Here is an 18,423-nt window from a genome sequence, read left to right on the forward strand (position 1 = left end):
TAATTCTCATTTTTCTCTAGTGACCTTTGCAAGTTTTCCACCTCATGTTTTGCCATCTGGCTGCCTTGTCAGGCTGTTGCCGCAAGAGGCAACTAAGTGGCTTGCAGGGAAGGGGAAGAAGAGAGATTAAATATCTGGGGCTTTCAGAAGGTTTAAAAATACTGCTAAATAAACTCCTGTTTTCACACAGCACACCGTTCCGGAAGGCAAAAGCCTTATATGCCTGCAAAGCTGAACATGACTCAGAACTCTCGTTCACAGCAGGCACGGTCTTCGACAATGGTGAGTTCTTACCCCTTGCAGAGATATGGGAGGGTTGGGGGAGGAAATAAACTGTAGCTTTCAAGGTTCCTACCTTGATACTACTATATATATATATATATATATATATATATATATATATATATATTCTCACTTGAATGGATAAAACTGAGAAGAAGTATGTGTGTGTACATGTGTGCATGCTTATGTGGTGGGGTGTTTCCCCCAAAATAAGAGAGTAGCAGCAGGACTTCTGGAGTCACTGTCAAGAGTGGACAGTGGACAGTGTACTGAAGTCTTTGACAGGCACAGCCTCATGAGGTGTATGGGACATTAAGAGTATTGTGTACCTGGACAGGACTCAGCCCAGCACTTGGCAGTGGCATTGAGAGTCTGGGGGTAGGACAGAGGGAAGGAAACAACAGAGCAGAGGGATTCTGCAAGTGGTCAGCTCTGTGGGAGACGGAGGCCCAGGTTCTGTGTCTCTTTACCTCTTGGGTTCAGGGTCATTCACTCTTCATAGCAGGTAAGGCTTATTCCCAGGATAGCAGGGCCCTGGACCACTTTGGGTCAGTGAGCCTCCCTGCAGCTCTGCTTGTCCTTCATGTAACTGTTGGGAGTGTAGAGTAGACTCCCTCAATCCCATCTCCCTGCAGACTCCCAGCTGTCCTGCTCAAGTATCCTGGCTTGAAAATGGATTTGTGGCACCTGCACTGTAGAAGTGGAAGCTAGTACTTACTTGATATACCTTTATCTTGTTCTTTTGTTTGTTTTCCTCCCTAAAAAAAAAAAAAAAAGAGAGAGAGAGAGAGAGAGAGAGAGGTGGTATTTTTTTTAAGTGACTATTGATGTCATCATTTGTCACAACTTACCATTTACCCAAGAGAAAAAGCAGGATTCTGGGAAAAAAACAGAGTCTCTCTGATAGCTGAGGTTTTGGTCAGATGAAGATCTCCTTTGGGGTTAATCTTTCTGGATCCTTGGGTGAAAGGCTCTGTTTGTTTTGCCCAAAGGAGAAACCCAAAGCACAGCTGCCTGATTTCAGGAAGTGGACATTTGCTAGGGCTGCCATCTTACCTCGGGGTGGGGTGGTGGCAAAGTTCCTGAGCTGGGCTGAGTACATCTTGCCCAAGTACTCCCCTTCAGGGCTGAGTGCCCCACTTTGGCCTAAGTCATACCTCCTACCACCTGCCTGAGAGCCAGAAATACAGGGCAGCCAAGTCCCCCACCTAGAGCTAGAGCGCCTGAGCTCCAGATTCAGGCCACCAAGGCACAAGTCCCGGCTCAACTGCTTGCTTCTTTGTGAACTCCAGCAGTGACAACCTCTCCGTGCCTCAGTTCTGTCCTCTGTCACATAAAAATAAGAGGGTTGTGAGGGAGAATTGCAGTGGTGCACATCATGTATTTAGGATAGTACTCAACACATAGGAAGCATTGAGTTTTATTATTATCATGATGATGATTGCCATCATTATGACCATCTTAGAGCCTGATGTTCTCAGAGTTCACAGTGACCCTTTTACATTTGTCCCTGATATAACGCAGGCCTGGCTCTTGGCTGGGCAGTAGGTACTGCCTCTCTGAGTCCTGGCTATCTTTAGCGGCCTCTCAGCCAGAGCAGAGATAGACTCCTGAGGACAGCCTTGAGTGCGTCCCCATGCGAAGGGACAGCCCCTGCGTGCCCAGCCCCTGCATTAAATATTGAAGAGGGAGGTAATAATTAGGCATGGGGAGACAATGGGGAACAGATCACAGGGCACCTGGGGGATTCTTGGGTCACACTTGGATCTTCTGAGCCAGCAGGGGCAGGGGTGAGCCCATAACTGTGTATGGCCTACTGGGCACAAGTCCTCTTTATGGTTCTCTAAGCCCCAAAAGCACTGTCCTTAAACTTTTGCTCCATTAACTTTCATGTGGGTGCTTTACATATCCAAGTGCACAAACAGCCACCCCAGCTGCCTCTCCCATCAGCAACTGGAACATTCAGGCCCTGGCAGACCTGAGGTGAAGTGGGTCCACTGAAGGCTGTCCAGAGCCATGTCATTGACAAGTGTGCTCTGCCTGAAGAGGCCCATGTGGTGGAGTCCCAGCCACAGACTTCACAGCAGCAAACCTGCATGGGCTGCATGCCAGGCTTCTGTGCCCTACTCTGTCAGCAGGGGCAGGGCTTCTGCCTGTAGATGAGCAGGATTTGAGACATTCCCACCTTTACAGGTGAATCCAGAATTCAAAGTCTGTCTTTAAACCCCAGTTCCCTGCTCCTGTGGGCAAATTGTCATGTTCCTATCAGCTATTCACTGTGACTGCACAAAGAACTCCTGATCTTAGGTGCAAACTTGGTCTACACTCTCAAAAGGTATGTGTATGTATGTGTATCTTGTTTGCAACTCCTCTTTTTGAGTGCAGCCTTCTTCCATTTTTTTTTCCAAACAACTTTATTGAGATACCCACATACCATACAATTTACCCACTTAAACTGTACAATTCCATGGTTCTTTGTATATTCAGAGTTTTGCAACCATCGCTACTAATTCCAAAATATCTTCATCACCCCCAAAAGAAACCCTATATGCTTTCGCAGCCATGTTCCATTTACCCCCAGTCCTGCTCTATTAAACCTGGGGAACCACTAATCTACTTGCTGTCATCATCAATTTGTCTGCTCTGGATATTTCATATAAATGGAATTATACAGCATACGATCCTTGTGACTGGCTGCTTCCACCTTATTAGCACGGTATCTTCAAGGTTCATCCCTGCTGGACTATGCATCTGGACTGCTTTCCTTTTTATTTCTGAGTACTCTTCCATTGTGTAGATATACCATGTTTTATTTATCCATTCATCAGTTGATGCATTTTGATTATTTCCACTTTTTAGCTGTTAAGAGTAATGGTGGCCATAAACCTGCGTGTACAGATTTTTGTGAGCACCTGTGTTTTCTGTTTTCTTGGTGATACACCTGGGTGAGGGCCGGGAGACTACTGGCTCACATGGTAATTCAGTTACAGTGAACTGTTCTCCAAAGAGGTTGCTCTCTAGAGACAGAGAGCACACCATCCCACCTTCTATTTTTAAGTGTCCTTTTTGAAGTAGCTTAAGTAGCCAACCACAAAGATAAGAAATGCAATCTAGGTGATTGTTATCTGCCAAATCCTTTCCTTCCCTGAGGGGTGCTTTGCCTCGTAGGTATGGCGACCGCTCGCACCACACAACTTGGTCATCATCATAAATCCTATAATGATAAAGGAGAGCAGGAAAGAAGTTTGGTTTAGTAAGTCAGAGGACTTACCCAAGCCTTCCTGTGGTCTCTGGGAGTCATGGTAGAGGTCATTGACATTATTAGTCTGTCTTTAACTAGGAATGCCCTTTCAGATTCCCTGAAGAGCAAAAGGCAAGATGAAACCCCAAAGAAAACACCCCATGGTGTTAACTGAACTGCAGTCAAAGAAGGATCTGACAAAATTTGAATCCACTTTTTTTTTTAAGATTTATTTATTTTAGAGAGCGCACAACCCGAGGGAAAGTGTAGAGGCAGAGAAGGAGAATCCCAGGCAGCCTTCCCACTGAGCAAGGAGCCTAACAATGCTGGGCTTGATCCCACAACTCAGAGAGCACGACCTGAGCCAAAACCAAGAGTCGGACGTTGAACCGACTGAGCCACCCAGGCACCGCATAAATCTGCTTTGTGTGGTGATAGAAAAATGATACATATACCCCATGTCCTCCCTCCTTTCACCTGCATCAGAGAAATCAGGCATTAGGGGAGAAAAAGCCATTAGCACGTTAGACAGCTAGTTTCTTGCTGGAGACATCAGGTAAGGGCTATTTATGTTGGATGCTCTGTAGCTGTCAGATTAAATCATTAGACCAATAGGAAGAAAGTTTCTTAAGGATAGGCTTAAAGTTTGTGTGTGTGTGTGTGTGTGTGTGTGTGTGTGTGTGTTGTCTTTTTCAGGATCAAGAAGAGTGAATAAGGAAGAGAAAGGAGGAGAGGGACCTTGAGGGGAAACTCTGTTATTTCATAATGATTAATCTCCAGGTCTTTGGATTCCAGGGGCCTGTGCTGCGAATCTGGAGTAGCTGCTCAGTCAGCTTTTGGACTTCGTGCAATGGGGGATGGGTGTGCAATACTCAGAAATAACTCCACTGTCAGCCCATGCCAGTCTACTAGGAAATAGCCTATTTCCCCCAAGAGCACCTCAGATAGTAGCTGGAAAGAGAAATAACTCGTGTTCTCAAGAACATTAGTCATTTTATGGCAGCGTGATCAGTGATACCTGGAAAATTCACGTGCTATTCACTAAAATTGGGTTCTTGAGATACTGTCATCAAGATTTGAGGTTGGCTGGATTCATTCATTCCTAGGGTATGGGGTTCGGCATGAGTGCAAGACAGGGCTGTCCCAGGTTTCCTTTGCAGATAGAGAACATCTCCCAGGGGGCCTCCAAGCTACTCCACTGAGCTACTCCTTTGGAGGGGGGGTATCCTCACTGAAGTCTTTTGTACTCCCCAGCCATCCCTACTGCCAAATCCAAACATAAGCCCAAGCCACCTGCATCTCTCACTCAGGTACTTCTACCAGCTTCTACATAGTCTTGTCATATCCCCTCTTGTCCCCACAACCCATTCCCTATCAGCAGCCAGAGTGATGTTTGAAAATCACGTCATGTTATTCTACTTCACACTCCGGTGGCCTCCTATTCCTCCCAGAATTATTGATGAGGAGCTCCTGCCCCCACTCCGCCCCTCCTTTCCTCACAGTCTAGCTCCTGCCCCTGGCCCCTCCTTTCCACACTCAATACACTACAGCTTCACAGGCCTTCCCTATGTCCTCAGCTAGAGTCAGCAAACTCAAACTATGACCTGCCTCGTCAATCCAGCCCACTGTCTGTTTTTAAAAATAAAGCTTTATTGGAACATAGCCACACATGACTCTATCTACATATTATCTTTGGAGCTATAATGTACAATTGAGTAAGTAGATACACACATTTATGATTTGGGTCTTTGAGAAAAATTTTCAGACCACTGTTCTGAAATCACACCAAGCTTTTCCCCACCTCAGGGCCTTTGCAGTTACCTGGCTATCTCTTTTAGATCATTTAGATTTTAGCTTTTGAGCTCCCCTCCATACCCATATTCCTAACCGTCTCTCTTCCCTCATCACTACCTAAAATTACATGCTTATTTATTGATATATAGCTCCTATACAAGAGGAAGATCTTTCTGCTTGATCTGTACTATGTGTAAGGTCCCCTAGCACAGTGTCTGGCACAGGGTAGGTGCTTAGTAAATGCTTATTAAATGAGTAAATATATTCAACTACACAAGAGTCTGTGCCTCTACCAGCCAGTTCTTCTTCCCTTTGGAACAGTCAGGCATTAGAGATCTTAGTCACATGCTTGCTCCTTGTCCACAGTGAGAGAAGGAAAGGAGAAAGCATAAGTTGTGTATACAGGGGTGTATGGAGTATATATGGATGGAGCTGAAAGAAAGTGTTTGGCAGGAAGCTCATCCATGTCAGCAGCAGCTTATATTATATGCTTGCTGGGCAGGAGCGCTGCTTAGGCAACTCACTGAAACACTTTGTGTGTTTATATAGCACATTGGACACTGGTTACAATTCAGAAAGTTGGACATTGGCTCAGTTCAGCTCAACAAGGACTTACAAGCATTGTTGATGTCCAAAGCATTGAGGCAGGCAAAAGCAATAGTGGTTAGACCACCGACTCTGGGGTCAGATGTCCTGGGTTCAGATCTACCTCCATCACCTGCCAGCCGTGTAATTTGGGGCAAGATGCTTAACCTCTCTGAGCCTCAGTTTCTCATCAGTAAAATGAGCATAATAGCAGAACCAACTCTACAGTCATTCTGAAGATGAAAAGAGATGATGCAGGCAAAGCACTTAGCCAAAAGCCTACCACTTGGTATGTACATACATAAGTATTTGTGCATTCTTAGTATGTGCATATGTATTGTTCTTATCCCCAAAGATCAAATTCTCTGGTTGAATAGAGGTATAATGGTATAGAAAAGGGCTTGGTCTCTGTAGAGTCAAACAAGCTGGATTCAAATTCTAGTTCTACCATTGTGATCCTACACAAATAAATTTACCTTTCTGAGTTTTAGTTTTCTCATCTGTAAAGTAGAGATAGTAAAATACAAGCTAGGATCTTTAGGATCAAATAAATTGATAGATGTCTAAAGCGCTGAGCCCATTGGCTGCTTCCTAGTCACTATAATGTTAGCTTCTATCATAATTCTCCAGGCAGAGAGTAGTCAATAGGTGATAGAATACAGATCAAAATGTCCTCAAAAGAGGGGGGGGTGGGGAGCAAAGCTTAACACATTTGAACAGCATTAATAGGACCCGTGAACAATGTGCAGAACATACTGTGAGCATTCCAGGAGTTTGGAGAAAAGAGGGAACAGATAGACTGGATGCCATGCTGGTATTTATGAAGGAGGTAAGGCTTCAACTGAGCCATGAAGTGTGAGAACAGTAAACAGAAGACAACAGAAGTTGGGGTGAGGAGGAGGTTGTTTGATGTTGCCTTCCTCCTCTATCAGTACATGAGAATTTGCATTTTCTTATTACCATCCTCATTATAGAGGCATTTGGCACAGAAAAGTCATAACCCTTGTCTTTCTTTGAATGAGCTAAAAATACAGATCCTTGGGCTTGCTCCTAGAGATTCTGTTTTAAGTGGTATGCCCCACGTCCAGGAATCTGCAGTTTTAATAAGCATCCAAATGACTTGGATGACATGGTCTGGTAGCATGCCTTAATGAACCAGCTTGAAGACCCCCCTGAATCAGCAGTCTAATCTGAGGGCTGCAAGCTCTTGTTTTCAGTTTGGAGGGCCGTCCCTTCTCACTCTTCTGTTACTCAGCAAATTCTATTTTTAATGTTTGTAGACATTACCACCTTAGCACCTGAGCTGTGTTTGAACAGCTGGCCAGGAAGGGAGAATGTCTGAAAGTGAGGGACTTGATGTATCTGGTAGAGTAACAATTCAACTAGGAGCTCTGCTGTTAAGTGGAAGGGGTCATTTTGTTGTTGTTGGTTGGTTGGTTGGTTGGTTGGTTGGTTATTCTTTATAGGCCTTTTATTTTAGGGAGTGAATTTGTTTGTTTGTTTGTTTGTTTGTTTGTGTTCTGAACATCTCAGGTTTCCAAAGCTTGGGTGGCTGTTGAGACCAGAACCTTAGCAAGGTTTTGCCAGTAGAGAGCCTTGCTGACCAGTCCAAGTAACTCGTCAAATGACACAGGGTCCCCTGTGTCAGGGTCCCTCAGCCCAGCTGAGTCCTGGCTCCCTCCTGGTTGATTTCTCCATATTGGCCCATGGAACCTCATAGGAATACATTAACAGAGTGAGAGTTTTATTATAACCACTTTATTGGTGCAGAAATTCCAGTGATCTTAACATTGTCATCTAGATGGATGGGCAGAAGGCAATAGTTTGGGAGCTAGTATCTTAGGGGTGAGTTGGGAGAGTTTCATCATTGATAAGCCAGGTTGCTTTTAAGTTGTGTTGTGTTCTTCCGTGGGACTTCTCTTCCAGACTCCTCCTTGTATAGGCGTCACGAATCTGAAGTACATTCACGATTTTGGGTTTATTCCTGAAGCCTAGTGATACAAAATTATGCAAGCATTTTGGAGGCCAACTAATAGATGTTTGACCTTTTTTTTTTCCCGAAGAAGCATTTGAGATTACATTGATGTTGCATCTTCTGCAAGCCTCGATGTGTGTCCTTTTGCAACTTCCCTATTGCTTCCTTTTGTTTCTGTTCTTGCTTCTTTCCCTACAAACTGAAACTAGAGTTATATAGTACCAATGGGGGCAGAAATGCTTTTCTAAAACAAGCTCACTTAGCCTAGGAAGGGGAATGGGGGAAAATTCATTCTTTCCAAACAATCTCAGAAACTTGGAGTTTTCCTAATACATTAAGAACAAATACACTGCCTTTCCCATTAAGAGTGATTTGTATATTCCCAGTTCACAAGCATAAATGCCCCCCACCCCATTTCCAGGTCCCATGATTCCTTCTCTCTTTCTTTCTGCTATTAAACTTTGCAGACTCAGCTGGATTTTATATACTCTTTACAATATCCCAGTAATTTCTGAAGATAGATTGTAGTATCACAGAAATTAGTTTATACTTTTTGGATATTGAAAAATCAAAGAGACAGATTTTTGAAAGTTGCAAGAGAGAGGGGAAGAGGACAGCTTTAAGTCTTGTGTGTAGGAAAGAGGAAAATTCTAGAGAACAGGAAATAAAACTAAGAAAGAGTATGGGTGTTACAGAGAGGGGGCTATTCAAAAGCTATAGAACGCAGGGAAAAACACAAGGAATTTGCAAAGAGGTTAGAAGCAGAGGTTAAGGATTTAAAGGAAAGTGAAATGCCTAATTAGATTAGCAAAATGCATGCTAAGTATCTTTAAAGACTAGCTCTTAGCATTCCTCCATGGGTACTCTACTCAGTAGATAGGCAGTACTGGGTTAGGTAGATGTGTACCATGGATGGATTGGAGGGAGGATGGATGGGTGGATGGATGGATGGATGGATAGGTGGATGGATGGATGGTTAGATAAATTTATGGATGGAGCAATGTAACTGACTTCTAACCTAAAAAGTAGAAATCTGTCACTCCTTTATAGTTTAAACCAATTAACTTCAGAAAGTCTAGGAAACTCCTAAAATTCTGTGCAAAACTCTGACCATCTCTGTTTCTTTTTGTGTTAAAAGAACATTTGGAATAACCTTCATTACAAAGGTTATGTCCCACAAAAAGTTAAGAACCCCTGGTTTAAATAAGTCCTAGAAATGTGTAATATAACAAGCGATTGCACTGATTTGTATTTGTTTTCTCTCTCTCTCTCTCTCTCTCTCTCTCTCATATATATCTGCCACCTGCCCTATCTGTAACATCTTCTTTACTTGCTCTCTCTCCCCTCTTCCTGCACAGTTCATCCATCTCAGGAGCCCGGCTGGTTGGAGGGAACTCTGAACGGAAAGACTGGCCTCATACCTGAGAACTACGTGGAGTTCCTCTAACTGTGGGCCCCAGCAGACCTGCTGAGCTTTCCATGGTATCCATGACAACTGCTGATTCCAGTGTTGTAGGCCATTTCTCTTCGCCACTGAGAAATGCAGGGTGACTGACTGTGTTACCACCTGTCAACACAAATGTTTCTATGAACTCTGACCCAACCCCATGATCATGTCAGCTGGCATGTGGTGATGCTGCAAGGAACAGAAGTGAATCAGCAGTGGAAGCCATTTGATTTTGATAACCAAAGGAAAGGCTTGCAAAGCCATTCCTCTCATTTAACGCCCGAAATAGGGAGCATTCATTTTGTTTCAGCAGTCATCCAAACCCCAACCTTCCAAAAAAGGAAGTAAGAAAGATGTAAGTAGTCCTCAAGAGCATGCAGTGTAGTCTAACACAAGAGGAGATAAGTTGTAACAAGGTAGGCTGGGCATTGGCTCTGAGGCTGGGCCCGTTGCTTCTGTTTACAGTAGATACTCTCTCTACCCCATTTCTAAATACTTGAGACCCTCAGTGCTACATAGGCAACTGGGTCTGTCTGTTTGCATGCAGGAGGAAGAGGGGTTATGGCACTGTTTACATAAGATGCAATCTCTCACCATCTCCTAGCAGCCTTGGCCAAGCATCAGCAGAATTCAGCTCCATCCTCTCGTGCAAGAGAACACACACACCCCACATTCCCCCTCCCAAGCTAGGAACTTCTCTGCCACTGAGGGCTGCCATCACCTCGTAACCACGGCAACCCAACCTACTCTGAAACCAAACCAAAAAAATAACAGTCTTTCTGCATGACATATTTTTTTCTCCCCCCTTTTTGGTCATTTTTTTAATGATTTTCCAAAAACCTGAAGCAGAAAGTCAAGGAATGAAAGTGGTCTGCTTGGGGCCAACAGAATAGCGGCTGGAAACTGTTCCCTTTCTGATGAATTTCAGCAGCATCAGGATATATTTGGAGCAAACTCTAGTAACCTCTTGAGATTAAATTACATACAGGCTTAGTATTTCTGTTCTTTATGCAATGGTGTTTGTTCAGTACGCTGCCTCCCCGTGGGTGACTTGCTCACTCATGGTCTCTCATTCCGTGCCCCTTCCCTGTCCCTGCCTGCCTCGAGCCCCTCACTGACCAGCCCCATTGGCAGTGTGCTGGGCTGCTGAGCACTAGTGCCCTGGTGGCTTTCAAGGATGATTCCCAGGCTAACCCTATGGCCTGTAGTTTTAAAGGACATATATGTTCACTGCCACTCAGAAAAAGGGAATTGGAATTGTTTCTCAGGCTTTTGAGGCACAAGACTAATATTGTAAGCCATTATGATTCAGGAGAACACCAAAAGGTTGGGGCATGGAAGGTGGAATGAGTACCTTCTGAGAAAGAGAATTTCCTGGTCCAGAAGGGGCTGGGTCTTACAGAAGACCACCAGGTATGGGGAAGTTGGGCCTGGACATTTCACATGCACTTGACCTTCAGAGGAACAGAGTTCCCAGTATCTTCCACATTCAAATGTCCTTGCAAGAGTGACTCTGGGCAGACAGACTCCAAAATGATGGACTGTCAAGCTCCCCAAGAGCCTCTCAGGATGGCAGGGTCGCTCCAGAGTATTTCCTGCTTCTGGAATTCCTCTTTAGGGAAGTTTAAAGAAGAAAAGAAAAACTTGAATTGTGTTGAATTACTGTATCTTGTACTTTTTTTTTTTTGAAAAGATAAACTTGTAAATAGAGTGATTTGAAATATTGTATAGCAAAGTTTTATATTTGATAATCTTTAAGCTAGTTGCTCCATACATTTAAGCTTTGATTGTTGAGTAGGTGTGTTTAAGAGGGAGACAGAAAGGAGGCAGGTTGAACAGTCAAGGTCATCCCCTCTCTGGCCTGGAGGAAGGAAGACACATTTCTACACACTCTCTGCTGGCTCTCATGGGTGGACATGACACACTGATGGTCTTCAGTCTTCTTTATCCACATGTGTTTTTTAGCTTTTCTTGGGCTTTGAATTTGAAGAAAGAAAGCATTTTCAGGCAATGAATTTTTCAAAGAACTCTTGCTCAGTAGTAAGAAGCTCAGGATTCACATAGGTGGGGCCAGGAGTTAGATTTTTTTTTTCATTTTTCTTCTCAGGTGTATTTCTTGGTACCCCAAGATGTCAGGACAGAAGACAATGGGATAGTTGCATGTTCTTCTATCTCACTCCTCTGCGCATCTTCTAAGGCTGTATACTTGAGGCCAAGCTATTTTGTAAATGTTGTGTGTGTATAAGTTCTAGAAAAAAACTGGCTTCTTAGGATTTGGGGTCCTTGGTATGCTGCTGCTTGTTCTTTCCCTAAATATTTCCCTTCTTGTTCATCTCAAATTTCCTATAACCCCAAAATAAAACTCCAAAGAGGGATGTAGGTTGTGCTGTTAGAGCCTTATAGATGGTTTTAAATTTAAAGGAGTTTGCTGTTGTGATTCGGTTCATCAGCTCAAGGATTACACAGCTGTTATGCAGTTTAACCAGCAGCAAGCAGGACACTACCACTACCAATTCAGGGAATGAGAATTAAGACTGAACAAGACCAAGATAGGACCCAGGAAAGCTGTTACTGAGAATCCAAGAAGGAAGAGAACACACAAACCAGCTACACTTACTCCCTGTAGACTTTGAACAGCTTCGGAACCTGTTCAGTGAGGCTCGAGGTGACAAGCATGCTCTGTGGCACCGTGCTTTCTAAATGGCAAGAACTCCACATGTTATTGTTGTTGTTTTAACACATATGACGTTTTAAATTGTCACCTGCCTTGCTGGTGCCTTGAGTAGAGCTAATGTGGAGGAGCAGAAGGCCCAGGCCCGCATTTTGCGAGCTCCTCCCTGAAGCATAGCTATCGGCACTTAGCCCCAGCTTGACCACTTTGAAGCCTGTCCCTCCCTCCTCAATTGGCCCTGATTTGAAGCCAGAGGGAAAGAGAGCTGCTGCCAACGTGAATTTTTAGGTAGTAGACCCCTTCCCAGCTTCCCTGTGGCCATGCTGGGCCTGTGACAGATGGCTGCTCTGCTTCCTTTTCCCAGCCAGGCTCACCTCCTCATCATTTGCTGCAGAACTGGAGAAACCATGAAGGATGTGAGTCAACAAAGGGAAGGAATTTGAAGACTAACAATAGGTTTTACCCTGTCTACCATCTATGTTCCCCACCCCTAATTCTGCTTGCATAGGGAACTTTAGGGCAAATTAGGAGAATGGACTAGGTGTCAGAATAGAAGACTATGGACCAAGATCCCTGAGCTTTCCTAGGAACCTTGTGTTTCTCTTGTAGGGCCCTGGGATCATGCACTCAGGGTCTGAATCTTTATCTTGGGCATTATGATCATCTCTCATTCCTCCTTCAGGTACTCAAAGGATTCCATAGCTATAGAATTCCATGCTGTGAAAGATAACTTCAAACCCCTGCCCCCAAGCAAGTAAACTGCTCAAGACTGATGATACTCTCTTCTGTTTTCAAAAATCAGTGTGTAGGGATGGACCGTGTATAGCACAGCCTTCCTTAGTATCCTACAATTTGGAGCCAGTTTCTTGCTTAGTGTTTTAATATTTCTACAGCCAATACGTGTTTACTTCTGTCAGACCAAACTGTCTTTTTTAATGTAATTCTAGTTCGGCTCCTTTTGCTGAGTCCTTTTTTGGACGGAGAGGCAAAGAGGAAAAAAGAATAAGCAATTGAGTATTGGCAGATTGGCTTTATCAGGACAGAGCCATGCTAGTGACAAGAACATTTCAGGCATTTCCAGGACTCCATGGCTATGTGTGCCATGCCTATAGCTCAGAGGGAAGTCCTTCTCTCCTGACAACAGCAAGCTCAGTCACCCAAGAGGTTCTGTCTTGAGCTACAGAGACTGCAGAGGCATCCGTGGTTAAAGGGTAGGGAGACAAATAATCAACTAAAGGTAATGAGATCTCCTATTCATACCTGTTCATTGGCACCTTTCATCCTCTGGCTTCTGTTTCCAAAAGCAAGTCTGGACCAACAGTTTTATAGACACAGGAGTCCCGGGTACAAGAGTGGCCACCATGGTGGCACTTATAGTTTGCCCTAGTACAGAATGTTTTATGAGCAACCATATTACCAAAGTAGATAGCCAGCCTGGAAGAAACCAAATAGCTACCTGACTTTAGAAGGAATGTCCTAGTATTCTATCCCCAGAGTTATCTATCATCTCTGGAAAACTTGACAGTAATCAATTACCTAGACAACCCTGCCCCACATGTCTTTTAAGTCAACTGGGTGTCCTCTCACACACCCTTAGCTGGCGTTTAAAAAATTTATCTCGTGTTCAGATGTGTCTGGCAACCACGCTGCTCGGCTGGGTGCTGAACCACTTCTCTGTAATTGTAGCATCAAAATGACAACAGTAGAGCAATGATCCTTGCACAATCCTACAGCATGCCTGAGACAAGACTCCAACAAGTAATAATTAGCTTTTTTCCTTTCATCGCCTACAGTACTCGTCTAACTAAAGAACTTCACAAAGTAGAGGGAGAGACCATACAGAGAATCCAGATGTCATTCAGAGCCACCAGCCCTTGCTGAAATGTGGTCGTCTTTTGGAAGCCCTTGTATTGGGGGGTGAAAAGTATTGGATGTGTAGCAGTGCTAGGAGTAGAGGGAAGAGACGGGTGAACCACACCGAACAACTGGGGTTGTCTTTTTAAGAGGGACGAATATAGTTCTTAACAGGAAAATCAGTCACACAGAAAAAGTTCACAACTAGTATTTTTACAAAAGTTTTTACAGGACTTTACAAGATTGAAACATCCTTCAAGGCGGAATGCTGTAGCGAGCAAAGACTTGGCACAGTCCTAGACCCATATAAGAGTAGCAGTTACTATGACATGAAAATTGTTTTGAGTGTGATCAGAACCAGAATGTCAGTAATCACCATGTCAGATTTACCTGGAGTGGTCCTGGAGAGGTCAAGACATTCTGCATGTGCCATTTCTACAGAGTTGTCCCAACAGACCCCTATAAGCAACTACCCTGGGAATCCAGGTGCCGGGATCACCCTTGTACCTGTGGGAAGAGGTTCATCTGATGATTCTAAAGTATCTGTGTATTAGTGTGTGTTTGTGTATGTGTATGTGAAGCACACATCTACATGTGTAAAGATACAGACTCTTATATAGAGACCCACAGAAGCTGGCAGCTGCTGAGCCTTTGCAGCCTTTAAGATTTAGAAGTTAGAGAAACAAGAAGCTGTTGATTGACTATCAAAATGATCAAAAGATGTAAATTAAGTGCCATTTTAAAATGTATTTATCATACTGTTACTATCTACAGCTGTATTCCTTATTAACTTATTAAAAGTCGTGTTGAGAAACATCAAACTCCTAAACCTTTAGTAGCGACTACGAGGCTAGTGGTCACAAGCACTCTAAAAGACATTCTGTCCCTATTTTGGAGAAGAAAATATTTGCATGTTTAACTCCTAATTTAGGCTTTGAGTATACTGTAAAAGTGCTGTGTGATATATTATCAATAAAGTACTCAAAAATGGCACTTTAATTTTTTAAAAACCATAAATTATGCACTGTTTTAAACTTCAGTATTGAATATTGACTGGTGTGTGGAATCCAATTCTGTAATTAAAAAATAATTTGTGACTAGAATAGAACTTTTTCCCTGTTTTTAGTAAAATAGTCTTGCCATGTTGAGACTTTAAAAAAATTAAAATTAAAAAAAAATGTGCTTTTGTGTCACTAAACATACCTATAAGGAAAATACCATTTCTGTTGAGTGGCCTCTAAAACTTGGCTTTCTTTCATTTGCTTGGTTTATGTGACAATCCTTATGAAACGAGTGGAAGTATGACTTTTGAATTAAATGACTTTTCCATTTGGTGGCACGTTTGTTTCTTGAGTTTCTGATAAGGTTTTGACATGATGCATATTTCTATATTTCTTCAAATAAGAGTCTAAAGACATGCTCCCAGGTCCCAGGTCTGGACTCCTGTGGTTGCTGGTAACAACTGCAGTGCTGATTTTTGACCTGCTGTGGATAGCTTTGCTTTTCTTTAGGAAAGGTCTAATGTTCGTCAACTTGAGGAGCTATCAAGCATGTCAAACAAGCCTCAAGAAGCCCCATTCTACTTAATGTTTCTGACTTTATCTTCCGGAAGATGTAATTGTTTTGATTCTTCTGCATTTGATTTTTGAATCAACTCCTTTATGGAATTTTATTAACACATGTGGGATAATCAAAGAGCCACAACAGTCCCATCACACAGCTGGGTGTGTGCCACAGGTTTGTACATCATTTGTTTAGAACTTGTAACAGGGTCCCAGGCCAGTTCCTGTTACTAAGTCTTCTCATTCATCATGTCCCTTCCAGACATATTCAGAGTTGCAGCCCAGGACCCAGGTTGATAACTGGCTCCTGGCTTCTGTGGCAAGCACAGAGGGCTCAGAAGGAGGGGGCAAGGGGAGGCTCTGGCAGAGGAGGAGGAGAGTGAGGCTCCCCTAAATGCCTGGGCTTGAGGGGGGTGCCCACTTGAATGTGTGGGTCACACGTGAACTGCTTACACAGTGCTCATTTGTCACTTAAGAAGGCATTGGCTTACCCCTGTGAACAGAACAGACTTGCAGCACTCATGCCATCACCGAGCTTATGCCTACCCTGGAATATTCTCCAAGCGTCTGAAGCCCACTACATGCATGAGGTCACATGGCAACTAGGTGAGACCTTCTGAGTGGCACACATATGTATCTGATGTCTACATACCATGAGATATATGGTATGTATCTGTGTATGTCTTTGTCCTTGGCCTTTCCAACAGAGTTTGCCATCACTTCCCCTTTTGTGTCTTTTTAACACAAAAGTTTTCATTTTGATTTTAGTAGCCACTCAGCAGAGCTCAAATTGCATCATACCTTGTGGTTGGTTTGGTGTTTTTCACCTGTTAGCTCTGGCTGCATGATTGGTTATAAGAACACCTCGGTTAGAAATGGGCTTGACTGACACTTGAAATTAGGTAAATAAGCGATTTTCTTAGACCCCAAACACATTTGATATCTCGGAAATTAAATTAGGGCTTTAATTCCTTCTCCGGTGTTTCACGGCACCAATGTCATTGTCTTGCCTTGCTTTTACTAACACTAACTAAGCTACAACTAATTGACTAGGCTGGGTTGGGCAGAATTGCCAGACTGCCCCCCCGCCCCCCGCTTGGCACCCAAGGGAGCCTCTAACCATTGCGGTAACTGCTGGGTGGTAGGTGTGTGAGGCGCTTCCCTGGGAAGGTGCAAATAACTGTCTGCAGGGAGGGGCATTCCAACCAGCACTACATCCTTCACAGTGCCACCCTGCACACTCAGTTATCAGACAGCACCAAAGCAGGAAGGTTTTAATTTGAAGTGATCAAAACCACAGCCCACTGTATCCCACAGCACTTAGCAACACCTGTCACACCGTTTGTCTCATCTTCACTAATTGACCCCATGAGGCAGGCCCCAGCCTCTTGTTTGCTAAAACCCAGGTAGCTAATAAGCTTTCACAAGGCCAACCAGCAAATTAATCAAGACTTGAATTCATGTGGGGCTTTAGGTACAAAATCCTATCTTAGCCTCCAAGTCTTGGGCCATCCATCAAATTAAATTTTTTTTCTGACACTATGGCTCTCTGTCCTCTTGGCAGTTTTTCTGGTTAGTTATTGGAAAGATTTTTTTTTTCTTAATGAACCTTTTCTGCCTTTTCTGAACCTTTTTCGGTGAAGAAGCTTGCCTTGCCTGTGTTAAATGCGATAAAGGAATAGCAGTAAAGGGTAGCCTGTCGTTTCCTAGCTTTTCTCCTCTCAAACAATTTTGCCCCTTCATAGTACTTCCTATCTATAATGAATTCATTTTTCATCACAAAATGTTTAGTGTCATCTTCTTCTTAACAGCTCATTAAGGACAGACACCAGGTTTTGCTCAGCCATGTCCGCCCAGCACCCAGCCCAGGGCCCATGTGTCCAACCGTCCTGGGCAGGCTGACCAAGTGACCAAACTCGGAAGAGTACTGCTTTGCCCTGTAGTTCCTCCTTTCTGTTGGACTCTACAGTTCTTGTTGAAAGAAAGAAATCGGGTCTCATTAGACTTGGGTTCTTGAACACAAGGTGACTTTGTGACCCCTGACAAGCTACTCCGTTCGCTCATGTCCTGGGATTTCGGCTCATTGGAAGGGGACTTCCCACCCTCCATTCAGGCAAACAGCCACATTCTTTCCCATCCCGCTCCCTAGTGCTGGTTACAAGAAGCCATCTGGATAACCAGCTGACCGAGAGCCAGAGACCCTTCACTATCACATGAATTGCTCATGGGTAGTTTTATGAACTTCATACCAGGCTTCAGGCCTGCCTTCAAGCAAAGCCACATCAGAGTCACCCCCAAAATAAAAAGTATTCTTTTTTGAAGACCTTTCCAGGAAATTCCATCCTGTCCCATGGGCATTTGGTCTGGCATCTAACACTCTCACTAAGGGAATTCTTTGTGTCTAACTGTAGTTTCCCATGATGCAGCTTATGTCCACTTCCTTTCTGTTTTTCCTTAGAGTGGAGAACAGCTGGCCTCATTTTTTTCAGAGAAGTCACTGTCCATTTTTGCGCTTCCATCCAGCAAATACTTCTTGACCATCTCTATGCACCAGGAGCTCCTAAGACCCAGACTTATAAGACATGATCTCTGTCCTCAGAAATCACAGTTGGCCTCGGCGACAAGCAAGTGTATGAGAAGCCACGTTTGCCATGTGATGTGACTACACGGTGTGCAGCAGGTAGTTCCAGGCTCTGAGGAAGAAGGTCCTCTCTGTTTGGGAGGCGAGTACTAGGGAAAGCTTCACAGAAGTGACACTGGAGAGGGATCTCAAAAGGTGGAGAGGAATTTGGCATCTAGACCATTGGAGAAGTATCCCAGGCTCAAGGGCAGCAAGGACCAAGGCAGGAAGGGGAGAGAAAGATAGAGGTGAGTTTGATGGGATTGGAGCACCAGGAGATAGGAGCTTCCTGGAAAACTGTACACTTCACTGTTCACCCTCACCCACTCCTGACAGTGACCAACAATATCAGCTGATATGTGGTACTGTCTTACTACGCACGAGACAGTATT

At 43.9% G+C, this 18,423-nt stretch overlaps 1 protein-coding gene across 9 annotated transcripts in view; it reads left to right on the forward strand.

Moving 5' to 3' along the window:
* The window catches only part of ARHGAP26 (Rho GTPase activating protein 26), a 418,559-nt gene extending 403,371 nt beyond the window's left edge, over window positions 1-15,188 (forward strand). For 4 of the 9 annotated variants that reach the window (XM_025445225.3, XM_025445226.3, XM_025445227.3 and 1 more), the window contains 2 exons: window positions 191-282; window positions 9,236-15,188. In XM_025445225.3, coding sequence (XP_025301010.1) covers window positions 191-282; window positions 9,236-9,324 — 181 coding nt within the window. In that variant the 3' untranslated portion in view covers window positions 9,325-15,188. Of the gene's footprint in view, window positions 1-190; window positions 283-2,475; window positions 5,190-9,235 lie in introns of those variants that run through there. The other 5 variants (XM_035713919.2, XM_035713922.2, XM_035713923.2 and 2 more) reach the window with 2 other exon arrangements.
* The last annotated feature ends 3,235 nt before the right edge of the window (window positions 15,189-18,423 follow it).

Source organism: Canis lupus, chromosome 2 (genome assembly GCF_003254725.2).
Source record: "Canis lupus dingo isolate Sandy chromosome 2, ASM325472v2, whole genome shotgun sequence".
NCBI classification, from domain to species: Eukaryota; Metazoa; Chordata; class Mammalia; order Carnivora; family Canidae; genus Canis; species Canis lupus.